General features: G+C 37.6%; 2 protein-coding genes and 1 long non-coding RNA gene across 3 annotated transcripts; 1 reads left to right on the top strand and 2 right to left on the bottom strand.

Annotated features, from left to right (window-relative positions):
* Positions 1–856: 856 nt before the first annotated feature.
* On the bottom strand, positions 857–3,837 carry LOC120112991. Its single transcript, XR_005514656.1, has 2 exons — positions 3,686–3,837; positions 857–3,296 (listed from the first exon to the last, which is right to left on the bottom strand). It is a non-coding gene; the product is annotated as an uncharacterized LOC120112991 (long non-coding RNA).
* A 1,127-nt stretch (positions 3,838–4,964) lies between these two features.
* On the bottom strand, positions 4,965–14,320 carry LOC103714276 (5'-3' exoribonuclease 3-like). Its single transcript, XM_039133915.1, has 25 exons — positions 14,138–14,320; positions 13,702–13,705; positions 13,369–13,497; positions 12,543–12,619; positions 12,246–12,437; positions 11,738–11,857; positions 11,571–11,633; positions 11,176–11,214; positions 10,936–11,094; positions 10,688–10,765; positions 10,468–10,578; positions 9,349–9,417; positions 9,075–9,263; positions 8,785–8,880; positions 8,559–8,654; positions 7,797–7,867; positions 7,565–7,693; positions 7,421–7,497; positions 7,304–7,344; positions 7,126–7,200; positions 6,892–7,040; positions 6,382–6,486; positions 6,189–6,264; positions 5,577–5,650; positions 4,965–5,476 (listed from the first exon to the last, which is right to left on the bottom strand). Exons 1-25 carry the CDS (start codon positions 14,318–14,320, stop codon positions 5,143–5,145), a joined length of 2,736 nt encoding a protein of 911 aa, XP_038989843.1. The 3' UTR covers positions 4,965–5,142.
* Positions 14,321–24,889: 10,569 nt separating this feature from the next.
* Positions 24,890–25,719, top strand: LOC103714313. Its single transcript, XM_008801518.4, has one exon. The coding sequence runs from the start codon at positions 24,921–24,923 to the stop codon at positions 25,530–25,532; it is 612 nt and encodes a 203-aa protein (XP_008799740.2). The 5' UTR covers positions 24,890–24,920; the 3' UTR covers positions 25,533–25,719.
* Positions 25,720–26,305: the final 586 nt, after the last annotated feature.

The raw sequence follows: 26,305 nt of genomic DNA, 5'->3' as shown, positions 1-26,305 counted from the left end.
TCCACTAGTGAGATATGTTGCCATGTATCATCTCCATAAAGGAAACACTTCAAAGATATTTATTTCCATTGCCAAATTCTACTTGAAGAATAAAGTTCATACGGCTACACAAGATGAAAGACTAAAATGTAATATTCTGAATATATTTACTTTCCTCGTACTACCGCTCTTTCCCTTAATCTCTATTCTTGCAGCTCGCCTACATAGAGGACATTAGTAGCCCATCACTACCAACACGCACAAACTTTCTTAATGACGCCCGTTTGGAACTCTCGAACCCAAATTCTCCTGCAAATCAGCAGTTCCACGGACAAATCTGTAATATGCCTTGATGAAAGTTCAGAGTGCTTACCCAAACATCACAGCGGGTGCTCGTGGAGTATTTTCTGCTGCCTCTGGGATACGGACTTAGCATGCATTGCAGCTGTATTGAGTCATTGATATGCTTTCGACATGGCATCGGTGGAAGGGCAAGATACAAGCATGGCCAGGATCACGTATATTGTTCTTGGCATATTGGAACATGATCATCATGCATAATTTCACTGGGCATCCATCAAGTCACTATATGTACTTGGTGTAATTGTGGGAGTACAACTCAAGCATGAGCAAGATGAAGGTTTTCATGAAGACCACACCCTCTGGGGTCAGTGAAACATGAGGTAGCTTTTCCTATTATCTTTGAACTGTTACTCGATTTGTTCGGGTGTTTTGATATTGGAAGAACTCACCTAAAAACGTGAAGGTGAAACAAAATCCCCTCACAAGATAGTCTATCCCGATGCTTATGAAATCAGCCTCTTCACAGGAATAAGAATGAGATGAAAGAACCAAAATTTCTGGTGCTATCTCGAAAGGTGAAATACTTTTATGTCCACAACAACATTTTTAGCATCCGATCATATACACTGCATAAAAGAAATTTTTCGCTGCTGATGTGTGTCTAGAAAATGTGGGCTAGAGAAGCCATCATCATACAAATTTAATTTATCAGCCGCAAAAACTATCTGCTTGTCACTGCCAGCTTGCATTTCTGGTGAGGATATACAAACAGGATTTCCGACGGATCTTTCAGCCAAGTCCAGAGTACCTAAAATAGCAGAAACTTGATCGTGCTTCTGTTAGCTGGTCATCAGAGTATTTATATCTATAGTTGGTGAGTCTGTTGGTTCACTAGTTGGATCAGGCTCTAGATCATTTGAATCACAAAATGTCTATAGGTGAACATGGTTCTTCTGGAGGAGCGCCTGGAATCCCAGTTCTTATTGTTTGATAAATCTATTGTCACAATCATTTATGCTGTACCATCCTGATCTCAACAATCCAAAGTGAGTCCAGTCACTTGATAAAAATAAGAACCAACTCCCCTTCGGGCACTCTCCCATTTCCTGCATGCATGCCCTCTCTTCAGTCCACCTTGTCAGCCATATGTGCTTCCAAGAGGGAGGACTGCGCCCATACTGATAAACCTCAGCAGAAACATATCTCTTCCCTTACTAAACACCTCCAATCACGTGAGAGGACCGGATGTTCTTGTGATCAAGTCCATTTGTTACTTAACTGTATCACCTGAACCCTAATCCCAGTCCCAAGTTAGTCCCATGACTTTTTGAACAAGATGAACTTTTCTCCCTTCTTTTAGTCCCTCGTCCCATGAAGCATAAAGAGTAACAGGTAGAAAATTTATGCAGAAAACCCCAGTGAAGTATAAGAGACATCTGGAAGCCACCTCCTGTGGGAAGCTTCAAAGAGTTTATGGCCTTAATGAATTTTGCTTCAAGGAATTAGGTGGCTGTTGTTCGAGAGAAACAAGCACTTCCAAATACAAGGAATCATTAGTTTAAGTAATAATTCAAAAAGGTTGCTAAATAGAACGTGGCAAATCTTTAATTAAGACTGAACTAAGAGTTTATGGCCTTCATGAAATTTGCGTCAACAAGTTTGGTGGCTGTTGCTGTTTGAAAGAAACACATAATTCCAAAATGCAAGGAGTGATTATTAAGTAACAATTTAAAACCATCACTAAATATTATGCAGGATATCAAGTTGCAGAAAAGGCTACTATGTGGGCTCCAAGGCTACAGCTTTTCTTCTTGCCTTTGTAATGGGTTATTCTTGTCATTTTTTGTTTTATATAGTATTTCTTACTTTGTTTGGGGGGTTCCAATACACTCTCTTTACCAAAACCTGTGCCTTGATTTTGGCAATGTGCTACTAGCTTAGTAGAAATGGCCCTACTCCTCATCCTGACAATTCTGTTTTTTCAGAGTTGAGATTAAAAATATGCTCCCAAATCTACTTTGAAAAGAATAGTTGATATTCTCGAAAAGAATAGCTTCATTATCAGATTTGAAGTGATGAAGCTCTCTCACTCTCTCTCTTTCGCACGCGCATGTTATATTTAAATAAATGGCTCTCATATTGCACAAATTGTATGGAGTCCACACAAAGTGATCCACATAATATGATATGTGCACTTATGATGTATCACTAGTCATTATGGGTGGGAATTTTATGGCCTTCATCAAGTCACAAGATGAATTAACAGCCTAATTTAGCATATATTTCAATTCCTCCTCGAATACAATCAAAATTCAGTATCTTTTTCTGTCTGCTGCTTTCCAAGGGGTATTTCTATTATCCAAAAAGATGGGAAAGTTAAAATAACTTCAAGGTCACAAAATGACAGGACAGAGAACATCCTCTAACTTGAGATAAACATCAATAGCATAACGTCTGCAGTATAATTTCCTTAATCGACAGCTTCACACATTTCATCAATTAAAGTTTTCACCTATTTGATTTATATATGATCCCTTGTCATGTTATATGTCACCATGTAGAAAATGGATATGCACTCCGTTGATGTGCTCAATTTACGAAAAATAAAATAGGGTGAATCTTTGATTCATAAAACTGAGTCCAGTAATAAATCTGGAGATCAAGAAGAGAAGAAATTCAAGATAATGTGAAACAGTCTTATCTCAGATCATATCAAGAAAGCACTATCGCAAGAAACAAGAAATTATAGAGAAAAAAGAGCAAAATAAGGATCCTATAAAGAAAGCACCAATGCAAGCTATATCACCATCAAGATATTATTAAGACTGAAAGAAATCTAAATAATATGAGGCAGATCTATCTTGGATCATATCAAGAAAGCACGTAGGTTAGCTGAATTACTGCCAAAAATGCTGTCAAGAAACATATTCTTCTTCTTCTTCTTCTTCTTCTTCTTCTTCTTCTTCTTCTTTTGTGATTTATGCCAACAAATATAATCGAGAAACAGTCTCCTCCTGGATCATATCAACAAAGCACAAGTTCACACCATAAAATATCATCAAGAAGAGATTCTTGATAGAATGACGAAAAAACTGATCGTGTTAAGAAAGAAATCACCAAGGAAAACTGGGTTGCAGCCAAAACATTATCAAGAAGAAACAAAACCTAAAGAACAAGAGGCAAATCGCTCTTCAATCATATCAAGAAAGCATGAAAGAAAACTGGATCATCGTCAAAAAGAAAAAAATAATCAAGAAAAAAGGAACCTGAAAAACGACAGGAGCCAAATCGATAGATTTTGGATCATAAGAACAAAGAGGAAGGAGAATTAAGAGAAGAATCCAATAAAATGAACCAAAATTCAAACATGAGAACAGGAAGGATAAAGGGAAGAAACCCCAACCTCAGAGCACGCAGGGTTAGAGAGAACGGCTTCTCGGATGCGAAGGGCATGAAGCTCTTCGGCCTCCCATGGAGAGAGACGGGAGACTCCTTCCTCTGGCCTGCGATCGGCGAGATGAAGTGTTTTCCCATGCCGGAAGGCTTAGAGGCGGAGCGGAACGGGCCAGGGTTATACAGGGCCGGATACGTTATTTTGGCCTTTTTGCATGATGGTCTTCTCTCTTTTTCAATTGGGAAGGAGGCAGGCCTGCGAATCCACCGTTGGATCGTTCGATGATTGCTTCGAGAGCTGCACAGGTGATGAATGAAGATGTTTGAAGTGCATTATGATCCGCGGAGGATATCATCCAATGATCAATGTCGTGAATGAAGATCAATCACTCTTTCGTGCAAAAGATACGACTGGAACCCAACGATGGTACATCTATTTTGGTTTGCACTCGCAAGATGCAATAACTCATAAGAAAGCTGATGGTGCTGATAAATGGAGTTTACCGTTGGGTCGTTCAATAATCGCTTTGAGAGCTGCATAGGTGATGAATGGGGATGTTTGAAGTGCTTTACGATCCATGGAGGATATCATTCAATGATCAATGTCGTTAATGAAGATCAATCACTCTTTCGTGCGAAAGATACAACCGAAACCCAATGATGGTACATCTATTTTGGTCTGTACTCGCAAGATGTGAAGTAATATAATTCAGAAGAAAGCTGATGGTGCTGATAAATGGAGTTTTGACACTCCTTAACGTAAGACAGGTTACAACTCTACTTTTTTATTGACCACAAATGTTCCAAGTCAACCTGCCATCGACTGCAAATGATCCAACTCTCCCAAAAAATACAAACAGTTTTAGCATTTTATTGACAATAATATATCCTACTATAATACCAAAATTAACACATGTTGTAATAACAACAACACACACATCACCGAAGCATATAAACCCCCAATTATAATACACGTTATTAGAATAGAGCGTGGACACTTTTTCTCAAATGTTTTATAAGAACTGACACGGATTACGATGTATTAAACTAAAAAGTGAATACTCTACTGTAATTAAAAAAAGATAAAATTGTGATTCGAGTTTTCTTAATTTTCCTTTCCCAAGGGCCGGTGTGGCGAGCTCCCGTGGGTCAAAACCTTCCTAAAGGTGGCCGCGGTCCGGTTCTCACAACACTTGATTTGAGTCAAGGTGTTAGCTATAAGAATTACCGTTTTCAAAAAAAAAAAAAACAAAAACAAAAACAAAACAAAACAAAACCGTAGAAGAAACAATAATATAACAGGTGCAGCACATGGACACAAAAGATTGCAGCACAAACATTAAAAGACACATGTCCATTGTCACAATTTTGGTAATGCAGGGGACTGAGCACCAGAATATGAACCCCAGTGTACCTATCTCCTGCTGATAGGCCAAAAAATAGCCACCACAGGGTCTTACCTTCCCTTCATCTCATAGAAATCTTACCCTCTCCACCATTCCACCTATTGTTGCGGTCCCTCGCACGTCCACGAACAGCTAACTCTGCACCCGGACGGTTCCTCCAGTCGCCATTAGCATCAGCTCGCGACCCACCGGACGTGCCATACCTCGACCGATACCCCCGAAAAGCAGCAGCAGCAGAATTGCCCGGAAAACGCCCGGAAACGTCACTGCCTCGATGAATGATCGCATTATTGGCATTCACCGCCGGGCTCCCTCCGGTGGTAGAATGCCACGCCTGTGAAGTTCCACGGCCCCTCCCAAAGCTTCTAGCTTGATTCAGGTATCTGGTTTCATGGCTGTTACTTGAATTTATACACGAGTTACGGCCATGGCCAAAATTACCAAGAGTTACTCTACAGTAATATGTACGTTGCTTTATGGAAGAAGTAAGCATACTTGTACATCTGTGGTTGTGAACCTTCGTATTCATGCCACAGCTTTCTTTCCACAATGTCTGCTTCTGTTATCGACTGCAAAAACATGAAGATACTTGCACAAGGTTCATCATATAAACAACAGGGCAACCAAATCCATAGCAATTGTTTCTGGGCAACTGAAGGATCTCTATGTGACCGATGGGTATCGATACATGTAAGTGCAACTAAACAGGGATGGAAAAATAATAGCAGAAACAAAACTGTTGTTTTTTTTTTTTTTTTTTTTTTTTTTTGCTGAAACGGGTGCTTCATACAAATCGTGTGTGAATACACCCAATAAAGTCAAAATACAATATCTCGCGGAGTGCCAGTGGCAACTCCCCCTCCCCCGACCAAAGGGCGTAACCCGAATGGTGGGCCGCATAGGCGGCCACCCAATCAGCCGCCCCATTGGCCTCCCGGAATACATGCTTGGCCTGGAAGGCCCCCTGTTGTTCTTAGAAGATCTTATTTGAAAAGCACACCAACGAATGACACTACCAATAATACAGAATATCAGGCATGATAGCTTCGATAAAGGAAAAGAACAATCCTGAATCACAATACAGCGGGAATCAAGAATCTGAAGTACCTTCCCAGGTATATCGACGTCTTCCAGTAGCCTTGGGATATGTTCAGGCCAATCAGGATTTATGAAGAATGTAGAACTGTGAAGAAGAATTAGATGAATATGAGACAAACATGATATTGATCAATTCTTTTCTCCTTGATCACAAATATAAGACAAAATGTTCCCTGATATTCTGCTCAAACAACAAACTCACAATGTATTATCTTTTGCGATGTCATCCATTCCTTCAATAGGAGATTTGAAGTTATGAGGACCCAAATGATCATCATAAGGGCAAAGGAAACCACCGATCCCACAACTACATTAGAAAAAAGAATATTATTGGTTTTTGCGGAGTATGATATTAGATTTACTGGCACCAGCCAGAAAAAAAAAAAAACTATTGTTAGTTTGCACTTACAAGACACGAGATAACATAAACAGGAAGGTTTTTTTCCCTTTCTTTTTTCTTAATTTCTGAGGAGATGAGTTTATCTTTTAATAAATTAAGAACCCAAAGACACACAACAGTTATGGTTTGTCTTGTATTTTAGAAGATGCGCTGCTAAAAGGGAAGCCAAAAGCTCGTCTATACTTCCCTTGTAGATTAGTACAGCAATATCATATTCCATAATCCAAATGCTTGCCAACTGCATAATTTATTATTAAAATAAAAATGAGGAACATTAGTCCGAAACATAAATCAGAAAAAAAAAAAAAATACCTGACTGCATCCAAAGGATACTTTTGCTCTGATCTGCCGGTAGTACATTTTGAAGATGTACAAATTGAACACATTTTCAAACCCAAAGCATGGCAATTTCTCACAAAAATCTTGTCATTTCTAAAGGAATTCCGTTCCATTTCATCCACCTACCAAAGATAATTGAAAATATGAATAACACCAACAGACAAAAGTGAAGGACATTTACCATTGAAAGAAACTCAAATGTCATACTTCCAGTTCCCTTTCTAGCATCCTAGTTTCTGCAAGTAGTATTTCTTCTTCGATGAAAGGCAACTTACAAACACCCTACAAAAGATTTTTAACTCGCAAATTTAATGAATATTTTCTCATAAGCTGAGCAAAATAATTAATAAGATGTAGAAAGCAAAGTCAGGAAACACTGATCAACCTGCCACAAAAAGCGTTTGCCGTCCATGTCCACATCAAAATCTGACAACCACAAGGAATGTGAAGCTCCATACATATGACCGAACGCAAAAAGATACATTGTAGACAAAAGTCTTACCAGTAGGATAGAACTTAAAGATTGTTGAATCCTTGCTATTCATCAAGGGCCTATATGCCTTCGGCAGAGCATGTGAACTATACGAGAAAACCGATTAATAGCCCTGCAAACAAAATACGCAAACATACAACTAATTGGATTTACCTTTTCGGTGGCAACACTGCCATGAGCTGATCAAAAGGTTTGAATGGGCACCCGAACTTAAATTTTATCTGCGAGCAACTAAGACCCTTGATATCTGATGCAAAAGGACCGTAGTAGAAAGGAAAATACCTGCTCAAGAGTAATGTCAATCTCAGGCAAAATCTTGAACTTAGTAGAAATCATAAGAGTTAAGCTACTTAGAGAATGTCTGCGACAGACAATCATCCCATACCAAGACCATGAGCGCACTCTTGCAAAATAATACTGAAGGACCCAGCAAAGGCCTTCCACATACTTTTCGACCTATATATAAATGAAAAAGGAGCATTAAACAATAAAAACAAAAACAGGAGAATGGTTATAATAAACCAAACAATCTAAGAAACTAAGGCATGAAAGGTCAGGTCTATGGCAAGACAGCATCAAAGCAAGTGAAACAACAGGGTCTGGGAAGGTCTATGTTTGGTAGCACCATGTCTGACAAGGATACCTTAAGCTTGATTTCAGTGGCCCAACATTACAGTATCACTGAAGAAAACAGGCTTGTCTACCTCTCGGAACATCTTCCAAAGGATGTGAATGTAATCCAATAACATGCCAATGACTTCATAAACATATAAACGAAATAGTGATGGGATTACAGTTTGAGGAGGCAAAAGAAATACTTTAGAGTATGATAAAGCTTCCTGAACAAAAGACAAATTAGAAAAAAAAAAAAGGTAGCCAGTTCTTTGAGTCTACATTAAAACAGCTAAAAAACTTATAGATGTATGTTCCTTTTAGCTATAGTGACAGTTAACTTGCCTTTCAAAATCAATCATATAATCAGTATTGTTTAACTTGATTTCAATTATTTGGCTCGTCAAACTAGTTAATGAGTTATAAGTAAGACGCACAAAATAGGAAGACAATACTAATGCTTTTTAAATTTTGGTAAGTAGATAATTAATGCACTGCCACAACTTTTGCAAGTATTCACATAATTGATACATACAACATTTGTCCTTGTGATTTCGATTTCATTTGAAGTCTCTGCTGAGAACTTCTCCCTATAGTATCGAGCTTTCCACCCTGGAGAACCAAGATGTACCTGGAAGAGAATCAAATATGTCATTAAATATCATTAAAAATATATTTTTATTTTAAATTAATAATATTTACAAAATTTCTAAAAATGACAGAAGCTAGTCTGCAACTTGAACTTACTTCACACTGCATACCTTATCATTTTGTAGATCACCATTCTTAAACAAGTCTGCTTTATCACGAAGAAAGTCCTTCACTTTCTGCTTCAGCTCCTTTGTGTTATTGATCACCTAGAAATTTTGAGTAAATAGAGGATCCTAAGCATCAATATCACATTTTTATTAACTTAAGCTAGGAAAATGATTCTCCTGTATGAAAAATACGGTTGCAACATAAAACTAAATGCCTTGTGAGCACATAAAAAATATAGCCTCAAGAAGATTTATTTTCCCCCAGAAAAAAATCTCAGAAAGAATTTACATACATCATTTCCATCATGACCAGCAGCAAGCAAATTTTGTGAAGCAGAGACATTGCGCTTCTCTTTGGAGGACTTTGAAATGGTTTCAGAGCTTCTGAAATTTGAACAGCTCTTGTTGTGAACTGAAAATTTATAGGCCCCATCTTCTATCTCTGCTACCTCATTGGTAACCCCATATTTCATATCATATTGCTGGTGAAGGAAGCCTCACACTATCAGTAAAGTGAATGACTCATCTTTGTGGAACTTGGAAATGTTAAATTAAAAACATACTCACTAGATCACCATTTTCACTTCCATCCCCCTCTTCTTCTAGTCTTTGCTGCAACAACCTCTGCAGCTTCCTCTGTGGAAACAAGGGGTAAAAAGGTAGAAGAATTCTCAAGTTCTACAGCACTTCTGACCAGACTAAACAAAACTGGAATAAGAATGAACAATCAAAAAGGACACATTAATCTGAAAAGTGGAGAACTCTTTGAAGGAACCAATATATCCAGATTCTGAAGCAAAATATTAACCTTGTTTCTCAGGTAAGCACGCATAGAGGACTGTCACAGAAATTCTGAACTGTGCATTTAATCCACTTAACTGACAGGTAAAACAGTTGGTTAACCAAAATACTCATTGCTCCTACTATTTATGTTTGTGGGAGTAATCGGGTACATAAATTTTAGATTTTTGAAAGGATTTCATCTCTCCCCTTTTTTTTCCAGAGAAACGGCAACACGATGTCGCCATCATTTCATGAAGCTTGCCAAATGAAGAACAAAACCAAAGGGCCATCCAGCTAAGCACTATCAAAACAAACTCCCTTCATTTTGACAAAACTTAAAGCTACTGGAGCTTCTATTGCAAAATTCCTAAAGGTTTTACATAATAGGAGTTGTCAACAGTTCAGGGTTACCTAAATGTGCATACTTTTAAAGCCTAGACATGGAAATTTTGTTACTTGCAAGTGCCCATAGTCCTACATAGTAAGCATCACTGTATTGGACCATAAAAAAAAGATAAGAGGTTTGACCATGGTTCGTAGTGCCAGTTTTGGTACCCATACTAGTACCACGCTCCATATAGTGTCGGTACAGTATGGTTCGTGGTATCAACACTCGGTGCATCAATTCACTATTGGCACAGTACAACACACCTCATACCAGATGGTACAATCAAGGTACATTGAACCATGGATTTCACAGAGCCTATCCTACAGAAATATAATATAATGGCTAGAATTATTCCTGAGACATCTAAAGAAATTCCAACAGAGATTTTCATTAAGTCTCCAAGCATAAGAAAACCCTTGGCCTCGTAACTTTGTGAACATAGCAACATCGGAACATCAAGACAGGACAAACATCATAAAATGAACAACAGAGAAATTCTTAATCAGAAGCTCTACCTGTCGCAGTCTATTTCTTTTGTCAAATATTTTGTCTTCGTATGATCCAACTTCAAGTATAAATCTTTCTACTCTCTTGACCTTTATGTATGCAGCCTTTTTATCATTTATCTGATGGCAAGCAAGTGATACAAATAACTTTTCTCCTCCATTTTATGGAATGTCGAACATAAAAACAGAAACAACATTCACCAAAGCAAAAAAAAAGATATTTCATTACTTTGCTCATGTCTACAAGATAGCCCCCCATTTTCTTGAACATCTTTTTATACACATAAATCATTAAATCAATTGCTCCCTGTACAACAGCCAATAGAACATATCAGCTTTAGATGATGTAAGAAGTAAAAAAAGTATTTAAGTACCATTTCTCAGACAGGCCATTGCAATACAATCACATGGGAACAGGGGGAATCAGTTGACATGTAATGACCATTTTAACCTAATAAAGTTTGAATGCTTACATACCTCATGAATTCCCAATGAAGGAAGGTGTGGGAGAAAATCATTTCCCAAGAGCAAACAAATAAAGATGAAATCATCAATAATTCTCTCGATATCAATTTTGAAGTCAGGAATATTCATGTCAAGCTCCAAGTATTCCCTCAATGTCCAGATATTCAAAAACTGCAAGATTGTAACATAGACGTTCAGCAACAGAGGAATTGCATTAAAAACAATGTGTGGAGAAGGAGAGGGGGGGAGAACCTGGTATGTGGTTGCATTCAATTCTGCCTTTAGAACATCCTGGTAGTCACCAATTAAGTAAAAATGAACTCATGAATTTACCTAGTCCAATTTACAGAAACTTGGACAACTAACCAAAACATAATAAGTAGCCTTTTGTATTCAGATTACCAAGCAAAAGCTCCTGTATTTAGGATAATATACAACAACATTATGCTTATTTTTTTTATCAGTAAATGTGGGTGCTAAACATCCTGGACAACCATATGTTCTTCTAAAGAACCGAACAAGATCAATTTATAGACAACCACACTGGATAAAACTGCATGTTTTACACAATAGATTATTCCCCTGCAGACATACCACCAAAAACACCATCTCTCTAGCCAGTAAGAGAAAAAATATTATTAACTAACCTCTCGTAAAATGGAGAAGTGAATTTCATGACTTGCCAGCGCAAGCATAATGAGGTCTGCATCCTGCCAGAGATAAGAACACCCTTAAACCAAATTAGAAGATCAAGACATATCTTTTAAAAAAGCATCTAAATCTAGAAGCACTGTAGTGACATAGATTCTCATACAGGACCACATAAGCAATGATGCAAATTTGGGTTGTAACCAGGAAGACTGCGTTGAACCCGTATAAATGCCATGATTTTGTGCTCTCCTTCGCCCGGAACATTAGCATCGGAGAGTATGACCTTCAAAATTCAACATATCAAAAACTAGCATAAGCAAGAATACCTTTTTCACCAAATTTAGAATGGTGATATCTGAGAATGGATAAAATATAAATTCAAGGAAGCCAGCCTTGTTGGGTTAAATGCCAGTATAAATATTAAATATCACAAAAGGAGTTGTATGGAGGCCAAAAATTTCTGACTCATGAAAATGGTTTTTGATTAAACCCTAATACATAAATAGGAGAATAAACCACGAGTTATAGAAACTGCAGCAGAATAGATCTTAGAGATTGAGACTTACAGGTGAGATCAATATATGTAAATAATTGAACAAATTCAACAATCCAATACGGTCCTAACTTGGTATCAAGAAAGTCACTGCCGCATACGTAATCAAACATCTAACCTTTATTGTCTTCCATCCAGGATCACTGTTTAATCTCGAGCGGATGTAGTACTCCAGTGCCTTTGACAATTTCTCCATAAATACAGTTCCAGGGGTAATAATATTAGAATCTGAAACCTCATGTTCCCGTTTTGGAAGAACAGTCTTCCCCTCCCTCTCGAATTCTCTCGTCATTCGTTCCTCTACAGCTTCCTATTAGCAAGTACCATAATACTTGAACCTCAAAAATTTTTCATGATCATAATAGATAGGAAGTAAGATCATGATAGAATTAAAGTATAATGAAGGAAAGCAGACCGCTTTCTCAGCTTCCTTAGCCGTTTGGAATCTTCGTGCTCGCTGATGATTCATTTTTGCCCTTGGCGCAACACCATCTGCCCTCGAAAAATAATAACAAGAGAGAGGATTCAGCTGTCGCAACTGCATTAACTGAGCACTGAATCTTTCATTCAGTGTCTAAGGATCAATGCAACAAGGCAATAAGAAAAATAAACTAAAGAGAGATTATATGGTAATGAAACTTGAATAAGTTAACATTAACGAATAGAACAAGAAGAAATTGAGGTCCACCCTTGGATTGACTGCCTCTCTGTTCATGCACTGTTGACTGGTCATTTTATTCATGGCCCTCGTTTCTGATAGTCAGTTTATTCTTAGTGCATGGTCTGCGTGTGATTGTCTATAAAACAAACATAACTCTGTATGGAAATAGAACCGGAATTATTGCTTGTAAAAACAATGTGTAATTGTGTCGGAGACTTCACCAAGTTTCTTATCATAAAATTGGCAGGCAAACAAAGGATCAGAATCCAATTTGACCAGATGTGTTTTTAATGCAAGAGGCAAAAAATTATATAGAGCTGTAAATGGCCATTTTGACCCTGACTCAGTGACTCTGAAAAGTCTCACCCTTCCAAAAATCGTGGATAATGATTAGAGAGAAAATAAAATGGAAAAATTGACAACTTAACCAAGCCATTAAAACGTCCAACGCAAGAATCATAAACCCCACACAGTAATACGTAAGAAATTAAAAAAAAATGAAAAATACAGAACAACAGACGGTTTGCTACAAGTTCCCAGAGAAAGAAGCATGAAAAAGAAGAATATAGGGGCCTCCTACCGATGGCGATGTACAGAAGCTTCCTCGGTCGCACAATGCGAAAGATCCGGTCTACACATTGAAAGATTGCTTTGAAGACCTCCTCAATCGTCGTCGGTGGGAAAAGCTGAGTTAAGAAAGCGGGAAGACCTCAGGCAAATCTTGAGACTACCAGTACATTGATTACAAGAACAAGCTTCAGACCCACGTACCAAGATTAAGAGGTACGTGTAAGTGGATTTACTTGGAAAAGCAAGTAGATTAAAGAAAAATATGCAGGTGCATGGCTACATATGCATCTAACCAAGTCAGATTTTGGAACCGATTTGTATAGTGTCCCATGGAAGAAAATACGGAGCTATAAATATAAAAAAACGTCGAAACTGAAATCTTTACAAAAAGTTTACAGAAAAACTAGGAGAAATGAAAAGGAAAATGGAGGCCTGTCATTGGTTGGCATTGCTTTTGCTTTCTGGCTTTGATTTCAAAAAAGTCTAAGAAGGAAAGTGTGATAAACTGGAGAATATGTACGATAGGACTTTTTTGCTTTTTATATTGTCCCTGAGATCTTTAGAGCTTTCGATAGCGAAGACCTATCGCTTTTCAAAAAAGAATGAAAACTAAAGCAAGAGTACGCGCAGAAGAATGCTAACTTCGATATCGATATGCGCATGGTATTTCACTAGTTATTTGCAGAGGAAGAAAAACAGAGAATCAACAACGCGCGGTGCCAAACACAGGCCCTGCGTTTTTTCTTATGTTGGAAGAGAGAGGGTGAGCGTGGGGTTACCTGATCCTCCGGGTGGAAGCAAGGATGGATGATGCTGTTCATGTCTATGTAGAGATTGTCAAATTCCATTCCACTGGGGTTTGGAAGGGAGGTATCGACATGGTCTCCCGGTTCCTCCACGGCGTTGATCAGTATCTTTGGGTACTTACCTACCAGCCAACGATAGAACGAAGGAACACCCATCTTCCTCTCTGCGACTACCTATCCGAGCGGAGAAAGACTCAGGCTTATCGATCGCTATATATCGGAACGCGGCCTCCCATCTCTGGCATCTGAAGAGACGTGGACAGAGAGTGGTTACGTCGCGTCGCCGACGTTGGCACGAGTGGCGAAAAGGAAATGATGACGAGGGATAACATTTGGGTGCATGGAGCGAATTCTATTCCACGTTGACACTCTTGTCGCCACCTTTGGTTAAATTTTGAATACTGAATAAAAGAAAAAAGAAAAGGAGAACTAGTGTTTTCTTTTTAGTGCTTTTTAAAAGAAAAGCTTGCCACTAATGAGGGGCGGCCCAATACATTTGGGGGCCTAAGGCGAATCCAATAGATGAGGCCTTTTTTTTAATAATAAAATTTTAAATAAGTATAAAATATTTTTTAAAAATGATATAAAAATAGATAGTAATCAAGTATAATATTCCAATAAAGGTACACGAATTTAATAAGAATAGATAAGAAGTCTTTTCAATTTAATATAATTTTTGAATGAAAATATAGAAAAGTAATTAACCTAAGAAAAGAGCCATGAAACCGATTAAATAACTGAGATAATGCTTAATAATACTTTTATTCTGTCAATGAAACCGATTAAATAACTGAGATAATGCTTAATAATACTTTTATTCTGTCAAGTAAGAGTAGAATAGGAAAAAATCATCCTATGGCACTTCATGGTCAAGATAAAGAAATTATGGGAATTATGGTAAAGCAAGAGCAGAATTTGTCCGGGCCTTTTCTAGAAAAGAAAGTAGGGGCATTATGGAAAATTCACTCGATCTAATTAATAAAAATCCCATCCCACCATCTCCCTTTCAAAGTGAGTACCCTTACTTGGTGAGTACCGAAGCAGCTACTGCAGCATCACAGCACAGCAGCCATTCAACACCCCCCCCCCCCCCTCTTCCCTCCTTTTCTCTCTCTACCCTCCAAGAAGTCCATCTCCAATCCCCCTATCTTTCTTCCCGATGGCCCAGGTGGATCAGGAGTATTGTGAGGGAAGGAAAACCAAGACCAAAACCAAAAAAGAGAAGGGATGAAGGATAAGAGTGGCTTCAGGCGGGTATCAAGCCAACCAAATCCCTCCTCTCTCTCTCTCTCTCTCTCTCTCTCTCTCTCTCTCTCCCTCCCTCCCCCTCCACCCAAAACAAAACTACTGTCCCCAACTTCCCAAATTGCTCCTCTGCAGGCCAGAAAACTCTCCACCTCCCTTCCATCAAGGGGGAAGACTCGTAGCCAGCTCTTGTTTCTGTTTTAAAAGGGGCCTTTGCTTCCTTTTGATCACGGTGCCAAAAACTTCCCCCTCTCTCTCTCAATTTCTTTTCTCCCTTCACCTCCCGGGGCCTTCCATTGGCCCGGGGCCTTAGGCGACCGCCTCGATCGCCTAAGGCTCGGGCCGGCTCTGCCACTAATAAAAGGAAAACGAAAAAAAAAAAACTTTAACAGGTCTGGATTTTTTTTTTTTTTTTGATTTTTTTGGAGCGTGAGGACTGAGGACATCCTGGTCTAAGCGTCTAACCAGGTCCAGAACAATTCATTTTAAAAGGAAAAAAAGAAAACTCTGGCGAGAATTTAATTGGGCTCGAGGACCGTTGCTGACTGCTTAATAAATGGAGGTTCTGCTTGAAAGGTGTTCGTTCCGTCACCTAAGGTTAATCATAGACATCAGCCATGTACTGAAATGAGCGGGCACCTATATTGTGACTCGGAAGAGTACATGGATAATAAATACTTCATGGCCCAAATCTGAGGTAAATTAAAAAAAAAGAGGGTACACCTAAGTTGGTTTGCATTTGACAGGATGGGATGGTTCAAAAGATAGCTGATGACGCTTATATACGAAGTTCACATCTCGAGCTCCGCGATAAGCCAACCAATCTACAGGTCGGCTCCCTTCTGATGGTATGTGGGCAGCCTTAATTCAAAGCGTGGATGGAGTATAAATCCCTTAGAAACTAGATGCCTCGTGGAAGTGGAGCATCACAAGGGTGATGATTAAATTTGTTCATTCGCCGGTTCGGAGCAGGTTTGGGTCTGGCTTTCCTCGGGAATCAATAAAATTTTCTTTTGGACATGTGCTTGGCCCAGCTCGACCTTCCAAGCTACCTTCTACGCTCGAGCCCAGCTCTTACTTGAGCTTGAAATCGAATTTTAAACTTCATATTTTTTTAAAAAAAAATATTTAATGATGGGAGGCAAAATGGACCATCCTACTTTACCATAGAGTCATCCAATTATGGCCGAGCAGACTCAAGAGCCAAGCAAACCTCGGCTCCTCCAAGAGCCAAGCCGGCCTTGGATCCTCCGAAGGCCGAGCCGACCTCAACCAGGGGCCAAACCGACCTCAACACGCCAAAGGCCGAGCCGACCTCACCAAGCACATATCGCAGCCTCCAAGCCTGCTCGACCTTGCCCGCAGCTATACCTGATCATGTCATGATGCGCCAACCAAGGGCTATATCCTGCCACACCTGTCAAGGGTCATACCCTGACACACCTATCAAGGGTCACATCCTGTCGACATGCTATCTCCAGCTATTGGCCCGCCGATCACATCTTAGCCCAAGATTTTAGGTAACAATCATTACCCTCACCCTATAAAAAAGGAGTAGCTAGAGAAGGCCCTCGGTAACATTTTACAAGCATATATAAGCTTTGACAAGCCATTACCAACTATTTTGAGCTACAAGAGGCCTTCAAAAGCAATTAGAAAGCTCTCACTCCATAAAAAAGGTCCTACTAATTTAGCCATCGGAGGGCCTTCGCCAGAATCTCCAGCCAAGACTTTATACAAGTATCCTAGAGCGTGGAGAGATGGCCATCCTTTTTCTTTCCAGCCTGCGTCTTCTTGGAGGTACCTTGGACCACCGGAGGCAGCCCTCTTTCTCCATCTTGGGCCGGCGTCTCCTCGGCTCCGTCTCGGCGTGGTTGCCCTCAGGTCAATTTCAACCACAACATTTAAAATACTTGATTATATTTATACTAAATATCATCAACTAAATATTGCTAACAATCTACGGGCGTATTTATTATCGTATGAAGTTCACATACCAATAGCAATTGCTGAGTCTACAAATATATTAAATATAAATAAATATTAAAAAATCGAGCTAAGGCAGGTTTGAGTCGGGCTTTATTACCCAAGTCTGAGTTGAACCTGCTTGTTAAATGGAGGAGTTTATCTAGAAAAGAACAGTGTCACTCTCAAAATACACATTGTGGACTTTATTGCAAACGAACACCTTCCATGCAGCACAAAAAGCCCCAGCTTCGAAACTGCATGCAAAACTTAGTAGAATCACGGATGAGAAAGTCGATAATGCCCTTTATCTACTATAAATGATCCAATTCTCCACTGAAATATAAAAAACAATTTGGTAATTTGTTGATAATAATATATCCTGGAGTTAATAATACCAAAATTAATACATGTTATAATACCTTGAGTGAACGGACGCTTCCTCAAAAGTTCTATAAGAATAGCAAGGATTATGATGTAATAAACTAAAATTGAATACTGTTCGATCTACAATTAAAAATATAATTGTGATGTAATTTTTCTAATTTTCCTTTTTTCCAGCGGCTTCTGTGGCGAGTTCCCTTGGGTCAGGTAAACCTTCCCTACCAGTGTCCAGTGGCCCTCGGTCCGGTTCTCACAGGGCTCGGGATGGGCCAAAGGTCTCGTCACCCAGAAAGCACAAGAAAATCTAGAATAAAAGATACAGTACATGGACAACAAAGCTCTAATTGGAATTGCTGTGGGTAGCAGAGTTTTTAAAATTTTTTAAAAAAAGAGTTTCCAAAAAGTAAAACTTTTATAAAAAAATATTTACTGTATGATAACTATATTTATAAAATATTATAAAATTTTAACATATATTTGATAACCAAAATAAGAAATGACTTTTAGTATGATAAATACAATAAAAAATATTACATAATACAGTATAATACAATATAATATACATATTATTATATATTAAAATAGTATTATTTTATATAATATTATTACAATATTGTGTAATATAACATTGAATACTATAGTATAGCAATATAATATAATATGATATGATATGATAATATATTATTAATAGTAAAATATATAATATAGTAATATATTTTAATAATATAATATAATATAATGTAACGGATTAGAATCTATTCTTATAATAGATTATATTGTAGTATAGTATAACAATATTATATTATTATTAAATATCAGTATATATTTAATAATATAATATTATTCTAATATAATCATATAATAGAATATAATATAATGTAATATAATCTAATATATTACCTTGTTATATTATTAATAGTATATTATAATATTATTATAATAATATATTATATTATAATAATATAACTATTATTATAACAATAATATAATATTATGATTGTAATAGAATTATGTAATACTACAATAATATAATACATTATATTATTATAATAGTATAATATAATATAATATAATATTAATTTATTATTATGGTATATTTATAGTATAATAATATATTATGACATGGTATGATATAATATAAGATATAATCATGAGAATTTTTGGTGGGTATTTTTCTACTAAACCCCTATTCTTTAGATTTTGTTTTTCCTTCCTGCCATTGGTCGTCGGCCGCTGCTATTACTACTGATGTCATCCTCATCACCTAAGGTTAGACCTTTGGTCAATACCTGGCACAACCACTACTATCTTCCTCCTTCAGTTCAAGTATCCAAAGATCCCCTCCCTGTAACTTTACCCTCTTTCCCTCTTCTCCTTTTTTCCCTCTCATTCTCTTTCTTTTCTTCTCTTTCTTTGTCTCTCTCTACATGAATGTATAAACCCTAGAGGAGGGTTTGAGCCTCCTCTATAGACCCCGGTTGTCCCTTAGTAAAAAGAGTCGAACTATGCTTGTTGCTGCATAATGTGTTGGGTCTCACCCCCATCATTGTTAGGTACCATTGGACTCTACCATCATTAATCCCCATTGCATTTTCTGTACCATAGTCTAAATTTTGTTTCAGGGTTGATTGTTTGGATTAGCCAAAATAGATTGACCATGATCATCAGACATTGCTATGTAGTCAACTCTATCCTTCCTTCGCCCCGATCTTTACCCCATAATTGATAAGAAGACACGAAACTGTACCCCAAAATCATGGCTCCCACTGGGTTTTACCTTCCCTTCATGTCAAACAAGTATACTATTTCCACCATTCCACCTATTGCAGTTGTCCAGAGACGATGGTATGGACCAGCCTCTTCCTTGGCCCCCCTAATTAAACACTTCCACAAACAGTTGGCTCTAGGCCTCAGCGAGCCCTCCAGTTGACATTGGTATGTCTTTGTGACTAATTGGACGTGCCATATCTTGACACATACTCCCTAAAAACATGCAGTACTAGAATTGCCCAAGAAAGCTCCGCCTGTAAAGATCCATGGCCACTCCAAAAGCTTCTAGCTTGATTCAAGTTATCAGTCTCATGGCCTGGACTAATGGCAGGTGTCTCGGTATGAAAACCTCTTCCCCTTTTGATATTTCTTGAGTAGGCTTCAGGTGCGTCGTAGCTTCTACTTTGGTGGCATTCCGTGCTGGCTGCTACTCCAATTTACCTGGCTGCGGCCATATTTATTGCATGGGTCGGTTCCAAGTTTAGATCTCTTGCTTGTTTCATCTGTATTGATCTGTTTAATGGTTTGAGTCTGGTGGTGACTTGACCCTTTTAGCTCATTTGAGACCTGCTCAATCCATTTAGAATCTACTTTAACCCGCTTAACACCTGCCTATTCATTTCAAACCCATTTAATCCACTAAAGATCCATGTTTAACTTGTTTGACCTGATTTGATCCATTTATCATATAGACAAATTGGGTCAGGTTACTCATTTAATAAAAATATCAGATTTGGGTCTAAATGTTTGATTCATTTAATAAACAGGTCGAGCTCGAGTTGCCTGATATTTTGACCTAATTTGTATTGTCTTTTCTTTTTTTCTTTTAACATCTGTTATCGATTATCTAGTAAAAACTCCAAATGGAAATTTTAGCATGCAAGTATTGTGAATTAAGTTGGCTAATTAATTATCGTATAGTAAGTAGTATAGTGGTCCGGCTCCCAACCTCCTTTGTGGCGATGGCAATTATAATGTTTTATTAAGCATCAATATATTTTTGGGACCCATCTATCATGCTAATATTGATCTTGTTAGGTAAATTCATTATTTTGCTATTATCATCCAGAACTTCTTGCTATAGTGACAGCCATCATATCTACTTTAATATTCACTAGCAATAATAATGGAAGGAAAGAAGAGGGAAGAAGATGATGGCATGATGAGCAAGGAGACAAAGAAAAGAGGGATCCTTTACAAGCATAAACTGGTGTTCTTCGTGGCTAAAGACTGACAGAACAAGAGAGAGATGGCCACCATACTAAGTTACTTCAGATTGAGACGGGGAAACGAACTTTGAGCAACCAATATTTGGTTGTTACGAAGCGGAAACTACTAAACGGAAAACTTCTTTAAACAACCATAAGAAACTCTCGCCAAACGTTTACAATTAGAAACATCCTTTTAGAGTCCGATCCACTCTTTCCAATCCAACACAGACATTTACAAAAATAGGCTAGCTGGAGCAAAAGCTCTCGAACTTTTCTCATCTTTGTCATTGGAAGGAACAAATCAGATGCATTTGACGCATTGCCTATCAAATCTACAATAAATTTATAATTTTGAATAAATTATATATTTTTTTTAAAAAAAATTATGTTTGTTATAGTTACATCTAATAGGTTGTAAAATCTATAATTGCAATTATTGTAGATTTGGGAGGAGGATGAATTTCGGTTTGGGTTTGAGTTATGGCGAGTAGCAGGTCATGAAGTAGTTGGGTTGGACCCGTTATCAACTTCAGTAGTATTCTCATCTATGGTTGAGTTCAACCCTAATGTGGTGAGCCAAAACCGCATTTGGTTCTATCACCTTCTAAAGTTATGGCCATCAAATTTTTCAAGTTTGGCACTAAGGTGGTCACTAGTATTATTAGAGGCCATAGGTTTAAGCTTATAGAAAAGAGACAGAAACCTGAATGAAGACAAAAAATTTATATCAAAAGATTACACTAAAATTTATATTGAATTTTGAATGTCTAGTTGATATATCCAAAAAATAATAGCTAGATCAGTTCCAGATCGGTGGTGGAGCACTAGGCTTACTTAACTACCAGTCTTTTTTAGGCACGTATGCCTTTTTGACAAATTTTTTTTTGATATTATTAGTTAGTGGATATAATCACTAGAAATCATACAAATTCAATTTTTACAAAAGCCTAAGTGCAAACTTAAATTTGTTATTATAGATTAATCAATTTTCAAATTTTCTGTTTAAATTTTTCAAATTAGTAATAATTAACTATTAATTTAATGCTAGCTAGATAATTATTGTAATTGAAATCTAATATGTCAAGTCAATGAATTATATATTAGAATTGATTTATTGCCTTATTAGAATAATTGATTACTAATTTTGTGCTAGCAAATTAATTATTGTAATTGAAATCTAAAATGTCAATTTAATAAATTATAAGATTTATTACCTTATTAAAATAATTGATTACTAATTTTGTGCTAGCAAATCAATTATTGTAATTGAGATCTAAAATATCAATTCAATAAATTATAAGATTTATTACCTTATTAGAATAGTTGATTACTAATTTTGTGGTAGCAAATCAATTATTGTAATTGAGATCTAAAATATCAATTCAATAAATTATAAAATTTATTATCTTATTAAAATAGTTGTTTACTAATTTTGTAGTAGCAAATCAATTATTGTAATTGAGATCTAAAATATCAATTCAATGAATTATAAAATTTATTATCTTATTAAAATAATTGATTACTAATTTTGTGCTAGCAAATCAATTATTGTAATTGAGATCTAAAATATCAATTCAATGAATTATAAAATTTATCATCTTATTAAAATAATTGATTACTAATTTTGTGCTAGCAAATCAATTATTGTAATTGAGATCTAATTTGTCAGTTCAATGAATTATATATTAGAATGATTTATTACCTTATTAGAATAATTGATTGAGATCTAATAAGTCAGTTCAATGAATTAATTATATGTATTAACCAATTTCTGAATTTTTTGTTTAAATGGGATCTACAAATTACTCCTTGAGGAGTCCAAATGGAGGTATAATAAACCTCTTGGAGGTTAAACAAATTATTACCTTTTTAGAATGATTTATTGAATTATATATTACTAACAATGAAAAATAAACAAACACTTCTTTCGGTTGTTAGCAATATATCACCTAACTAAGTAAATAAATCTAATAATTGCAATTAATAGAAATTCTTAAAAGAAATAATGTATATATATTTTATTCGATATCAAAATTAATCTATTTTATCACAAAAGAAATCTATTCATTTAATAAATTCTACCATAAAATTGCAAATCCTACATATCTACTAATATTAAATTTAAAACAAATGTAAGAGATAAGAGCCTGATTGAAGGCAAGTCGAAACGCATGGACGTTGTCCCAAAAAAGTATTTGCCCCCACATACGGATCTTCCGACAATCCTATTCAGAGATACGACGATTCTAAACTTCTAATTCGATACGTCTTAGAAGAAACCAAATCGAAACCGATCGAACTTGCACTATTTACCTCATATAAAAAGTTGAAATTTTTCTTAGATGAAAAGTAGGATGCATATTTTCTTATATCTTTAGGTAGCTGCCATGTTGCTTAAGATTATTTTGATCATTTTTAATTTTTTTATGGCATAAAATTTGGATCTCATCTAAAATGAACCGTTTGACTAATATTATATTAAGTTATAAATTAAAGTAATGAATAAAAACAAATATGAGAGAGATAAGTGTAGGTTTTTTAAGCTATTGGGTATAGATATAATATATCTCCATCTCAATATATATATATATATAATTTACTGTATAATTATATATATTAAAGTTCTAGGGCATCTCATCGAGCAACAAAAATTCAAGCTAACTGAATTGCTTATAAGATAAGATTAAGCAGAACACGATAAAAGTAAGCATTCTAGGTCAATAGCATTGGTTTTTTATACATTTTTTAAGTTGTCGGAGTATATATATACTGTTAACATATTAACTACTTTGCTAGTGATCTCAACGGCACTTCCATACAATTAGAAAGGGATACGAGATATAATAACTACTTGACAAAAATCGTGATATAATAATTTATAGACTTAGACATCTCGCCTTTACGTCAAACCATCGCCTGCAGCCTCAGGTGCCAAGCTTGGTCTACTCGAGGCCACGGATGTTTTGGCTTTTTTTGGGTTCCAACGGCATGAAATGCCATTGACTAGTGAAGTGTCGCTAGAGTGTATTTTCACCGTAGAAAGGCTAATGACACTAATCTTAGTCGCATTCAGCAAAAACATGTTAAAGGTGCTTTGGTATGAATTTTAGGATATCATGATAGATTACTATATACTTTATGAGTAAGAAAGGGTGAATCGATCTGAAAAGACTGTTTCAAGCCGAATCGATCAAGAACCGAAATAGTTTGGACGATTAGAAGAGAAGAACTTCTTCTAAAATTTCAATAGGAGGAGGAGAGGCTCGGAATGCGCAACAGGGCTTAGAATAGGTATGAGAGTATTCAAAAGAAGAAATAGATGCTCTCTTCCTCTCCGACTCACCCTTTTTTTCTCTCTCCCTGAAGCCCTACACGATCTTAAGCTCTCTTATCTTTGTTGCTTAATTGCTGCAGCTAGTATGGTAGATACTATGTATGAGAAAAGCGAGATTCTAAGCCTCTAAGTTTTAGTTGCTTGGCTGAAAAGGCAGTGCCAAAGTTTCAAAGGTGATTGAAACTTGGATGAAAGGTGCTCCTTATCCCTCTCTCCTTTTGTTTCAATACGTCCGAGAATGGAATGGTGTAAGCCGACCGGTACGAATTTTGGTATTGATTCCATAGATTTTGCTATTAAGTATAATTTCATCGGTTGTGATCTTATTAGAGCTATTGAAATCTTATATGTACAACTTCTTATATTATAATCTTATCTTAATCTTCATAGTTATACTAAAAAAAATAATCTAGAGTCTCAAAATCTATAGCAAAAAAATATAAAAAACAAATACACATTTAAAAATGTCGAATTAATTATTTATCTGCAGGCCATCAATTAGCAAACTGATTAGATAAAATTATATACGGTAATCTCGGCCTAAATTCTCGGCCTAAATTCTGAGGGTGTATTTATCGATTCCCGATAAATACACCCTCCTCTCCTTAGAATCGACCCGTCTACATCACACATATCACTCCCTTGCCGTCCACGTCACCCAAACGGCTGCTAAACCGGCCACACCCAGTCATCCGTACGGCCTCCCTCCCTCAGCCTCCCACAGCCTTCACCGGCTCAGCCAGTATCCGGTCATCCCAACCCCATTTAAACCCCACCTCTCCCCGTCAGGAGTTCTCTAATTCCATTACTGGTCCTTTTCCTTCTCCTAAATTGTTTTCGCTCCGCCATGAGCGGCCTCACGAAGTTCGGCCTCGCCCTCCTCTTGGTCTTCTGTATCTCTCTTTTAGGCTTCTTTTCCGAGATCCTCTACGTCATCTGGCGCAGGCGCCAGCGGCTCCGGCGAAGCTCCGCTTCCTCCAGAGACCCCGAAATCTCTGGCGCCGGCGGGGGTGGCCCCTCCTTCAAGGAGCTCCTCCTCTACTTCCTCTGCTGGAAGAACCAGTCCCGCGTCGAGCCGGCCTCCTTCGCTGCCGCGTCCCCGGCATTCTCTGCAGCCGCTTCTCTCGCCGCCCCGCCGGCGGCCACGACGAAGACGGCGTCTTCGGCGGCGGCGGAGGAGGAGTGCGAGCTTGCGCGCTGGCACGCGATGTGCTTCGGGCCGTCGAGGGTGCTGTACACGATCAAGGAGGAGAAGGAGGAGGTGGAGTCCGACGGCGGGATGGGGGTCTCCGGCGACGAGTTGGCGGAGACGCCGTTCTCGACCCCAGGCGCGTCGCCGGCGTTCTACACGCCGACATCGTCTCCAACGCGCGCGGCGGCGGAGTCCGGCAGAGATCCGAAGGTTCCGTCGGGTGGCGAGGAGGCCGGAGCTGTCTCGCCGGTGGCGGAGCGAGTGTAGGGGGCGAAGGGGCTTCAAGGACATGAAACGTCATGTCGTAGACTCGTACGAAATAGTTGGAAAAATTTGCGGCACTCTTTAAGTAATTACTAGTAATGCTAGGTAACCTTTTGTAATTTTCTCTCCTCAACTTTTACCACTCGTAGCAGGGTAAAAAGATTATAGAAGTAATTGCCTTTTTGTGAAATAATTTTACTAACAAGAGGGGGGGGGGGGGGGGTGGGCGTGATTGGGGAAGGCAGCTTGGCAGTGGGAGTAGTAATGGTGTGCCATGGACTCCATGTCATGTTTGGTGATGGGTGCAGTAATTGCTCTCCCTAATTATTAAATGCTCTCTCTCTCTCCCCCCTTCCTCTATTATTTTTATTATTATTATTATTATTATTATTTTATTTTATTTTTGCTTTTGGATTTTTCTTCCTTATAAACGTTAGCTGAATGATGTATATTGTAGTAGCCGTTACGCTCAAGTTATGCACGGTTGGTTGCACTTGCATTCATCTTGGGCTAACAATCATCAGCACTGACCATTTGTTTTCTTCTTGGATTTGGTACGCAAGTTTGTGGCATCTCTAATATTGTGCATGTTGCATCGGGAGAAATAGCTAGGACTGTTATCATAATTTGTTTGTAGAAGAGAATTTGATATAGAGAAAGGAAACGTGCACGAGGTTCTATAGGAAAGATTCGTGTCCTTGAAAGTGTGACTTTTCAGGCTGCTCTGATGTCCATTTTGTTTCCTTTCGGTCAGCTTTAATTTGTATGGGTTCCCC

Source organism: Phoenix dactylifera, chromosome 14 (assembly GCF_009389715.1).
Source record: "Phoenix dactylifera cultivar Barhee BC4 chromosome 14, palm_55x_up_171113_PBpolish2nd_filt_p, whole genome shotgun sequence".
In the NCBI taxonomy this organism is placed as follows: Eukaryota; Viridiplantae; Streptophyta; class Magnoliopsida; order Arecales; family Arecaceae; genus Phoenix; species Phoenix dactylifera.
This window is presented reverse-complemented; position numbering and strand designations above follow the sequence as displayed.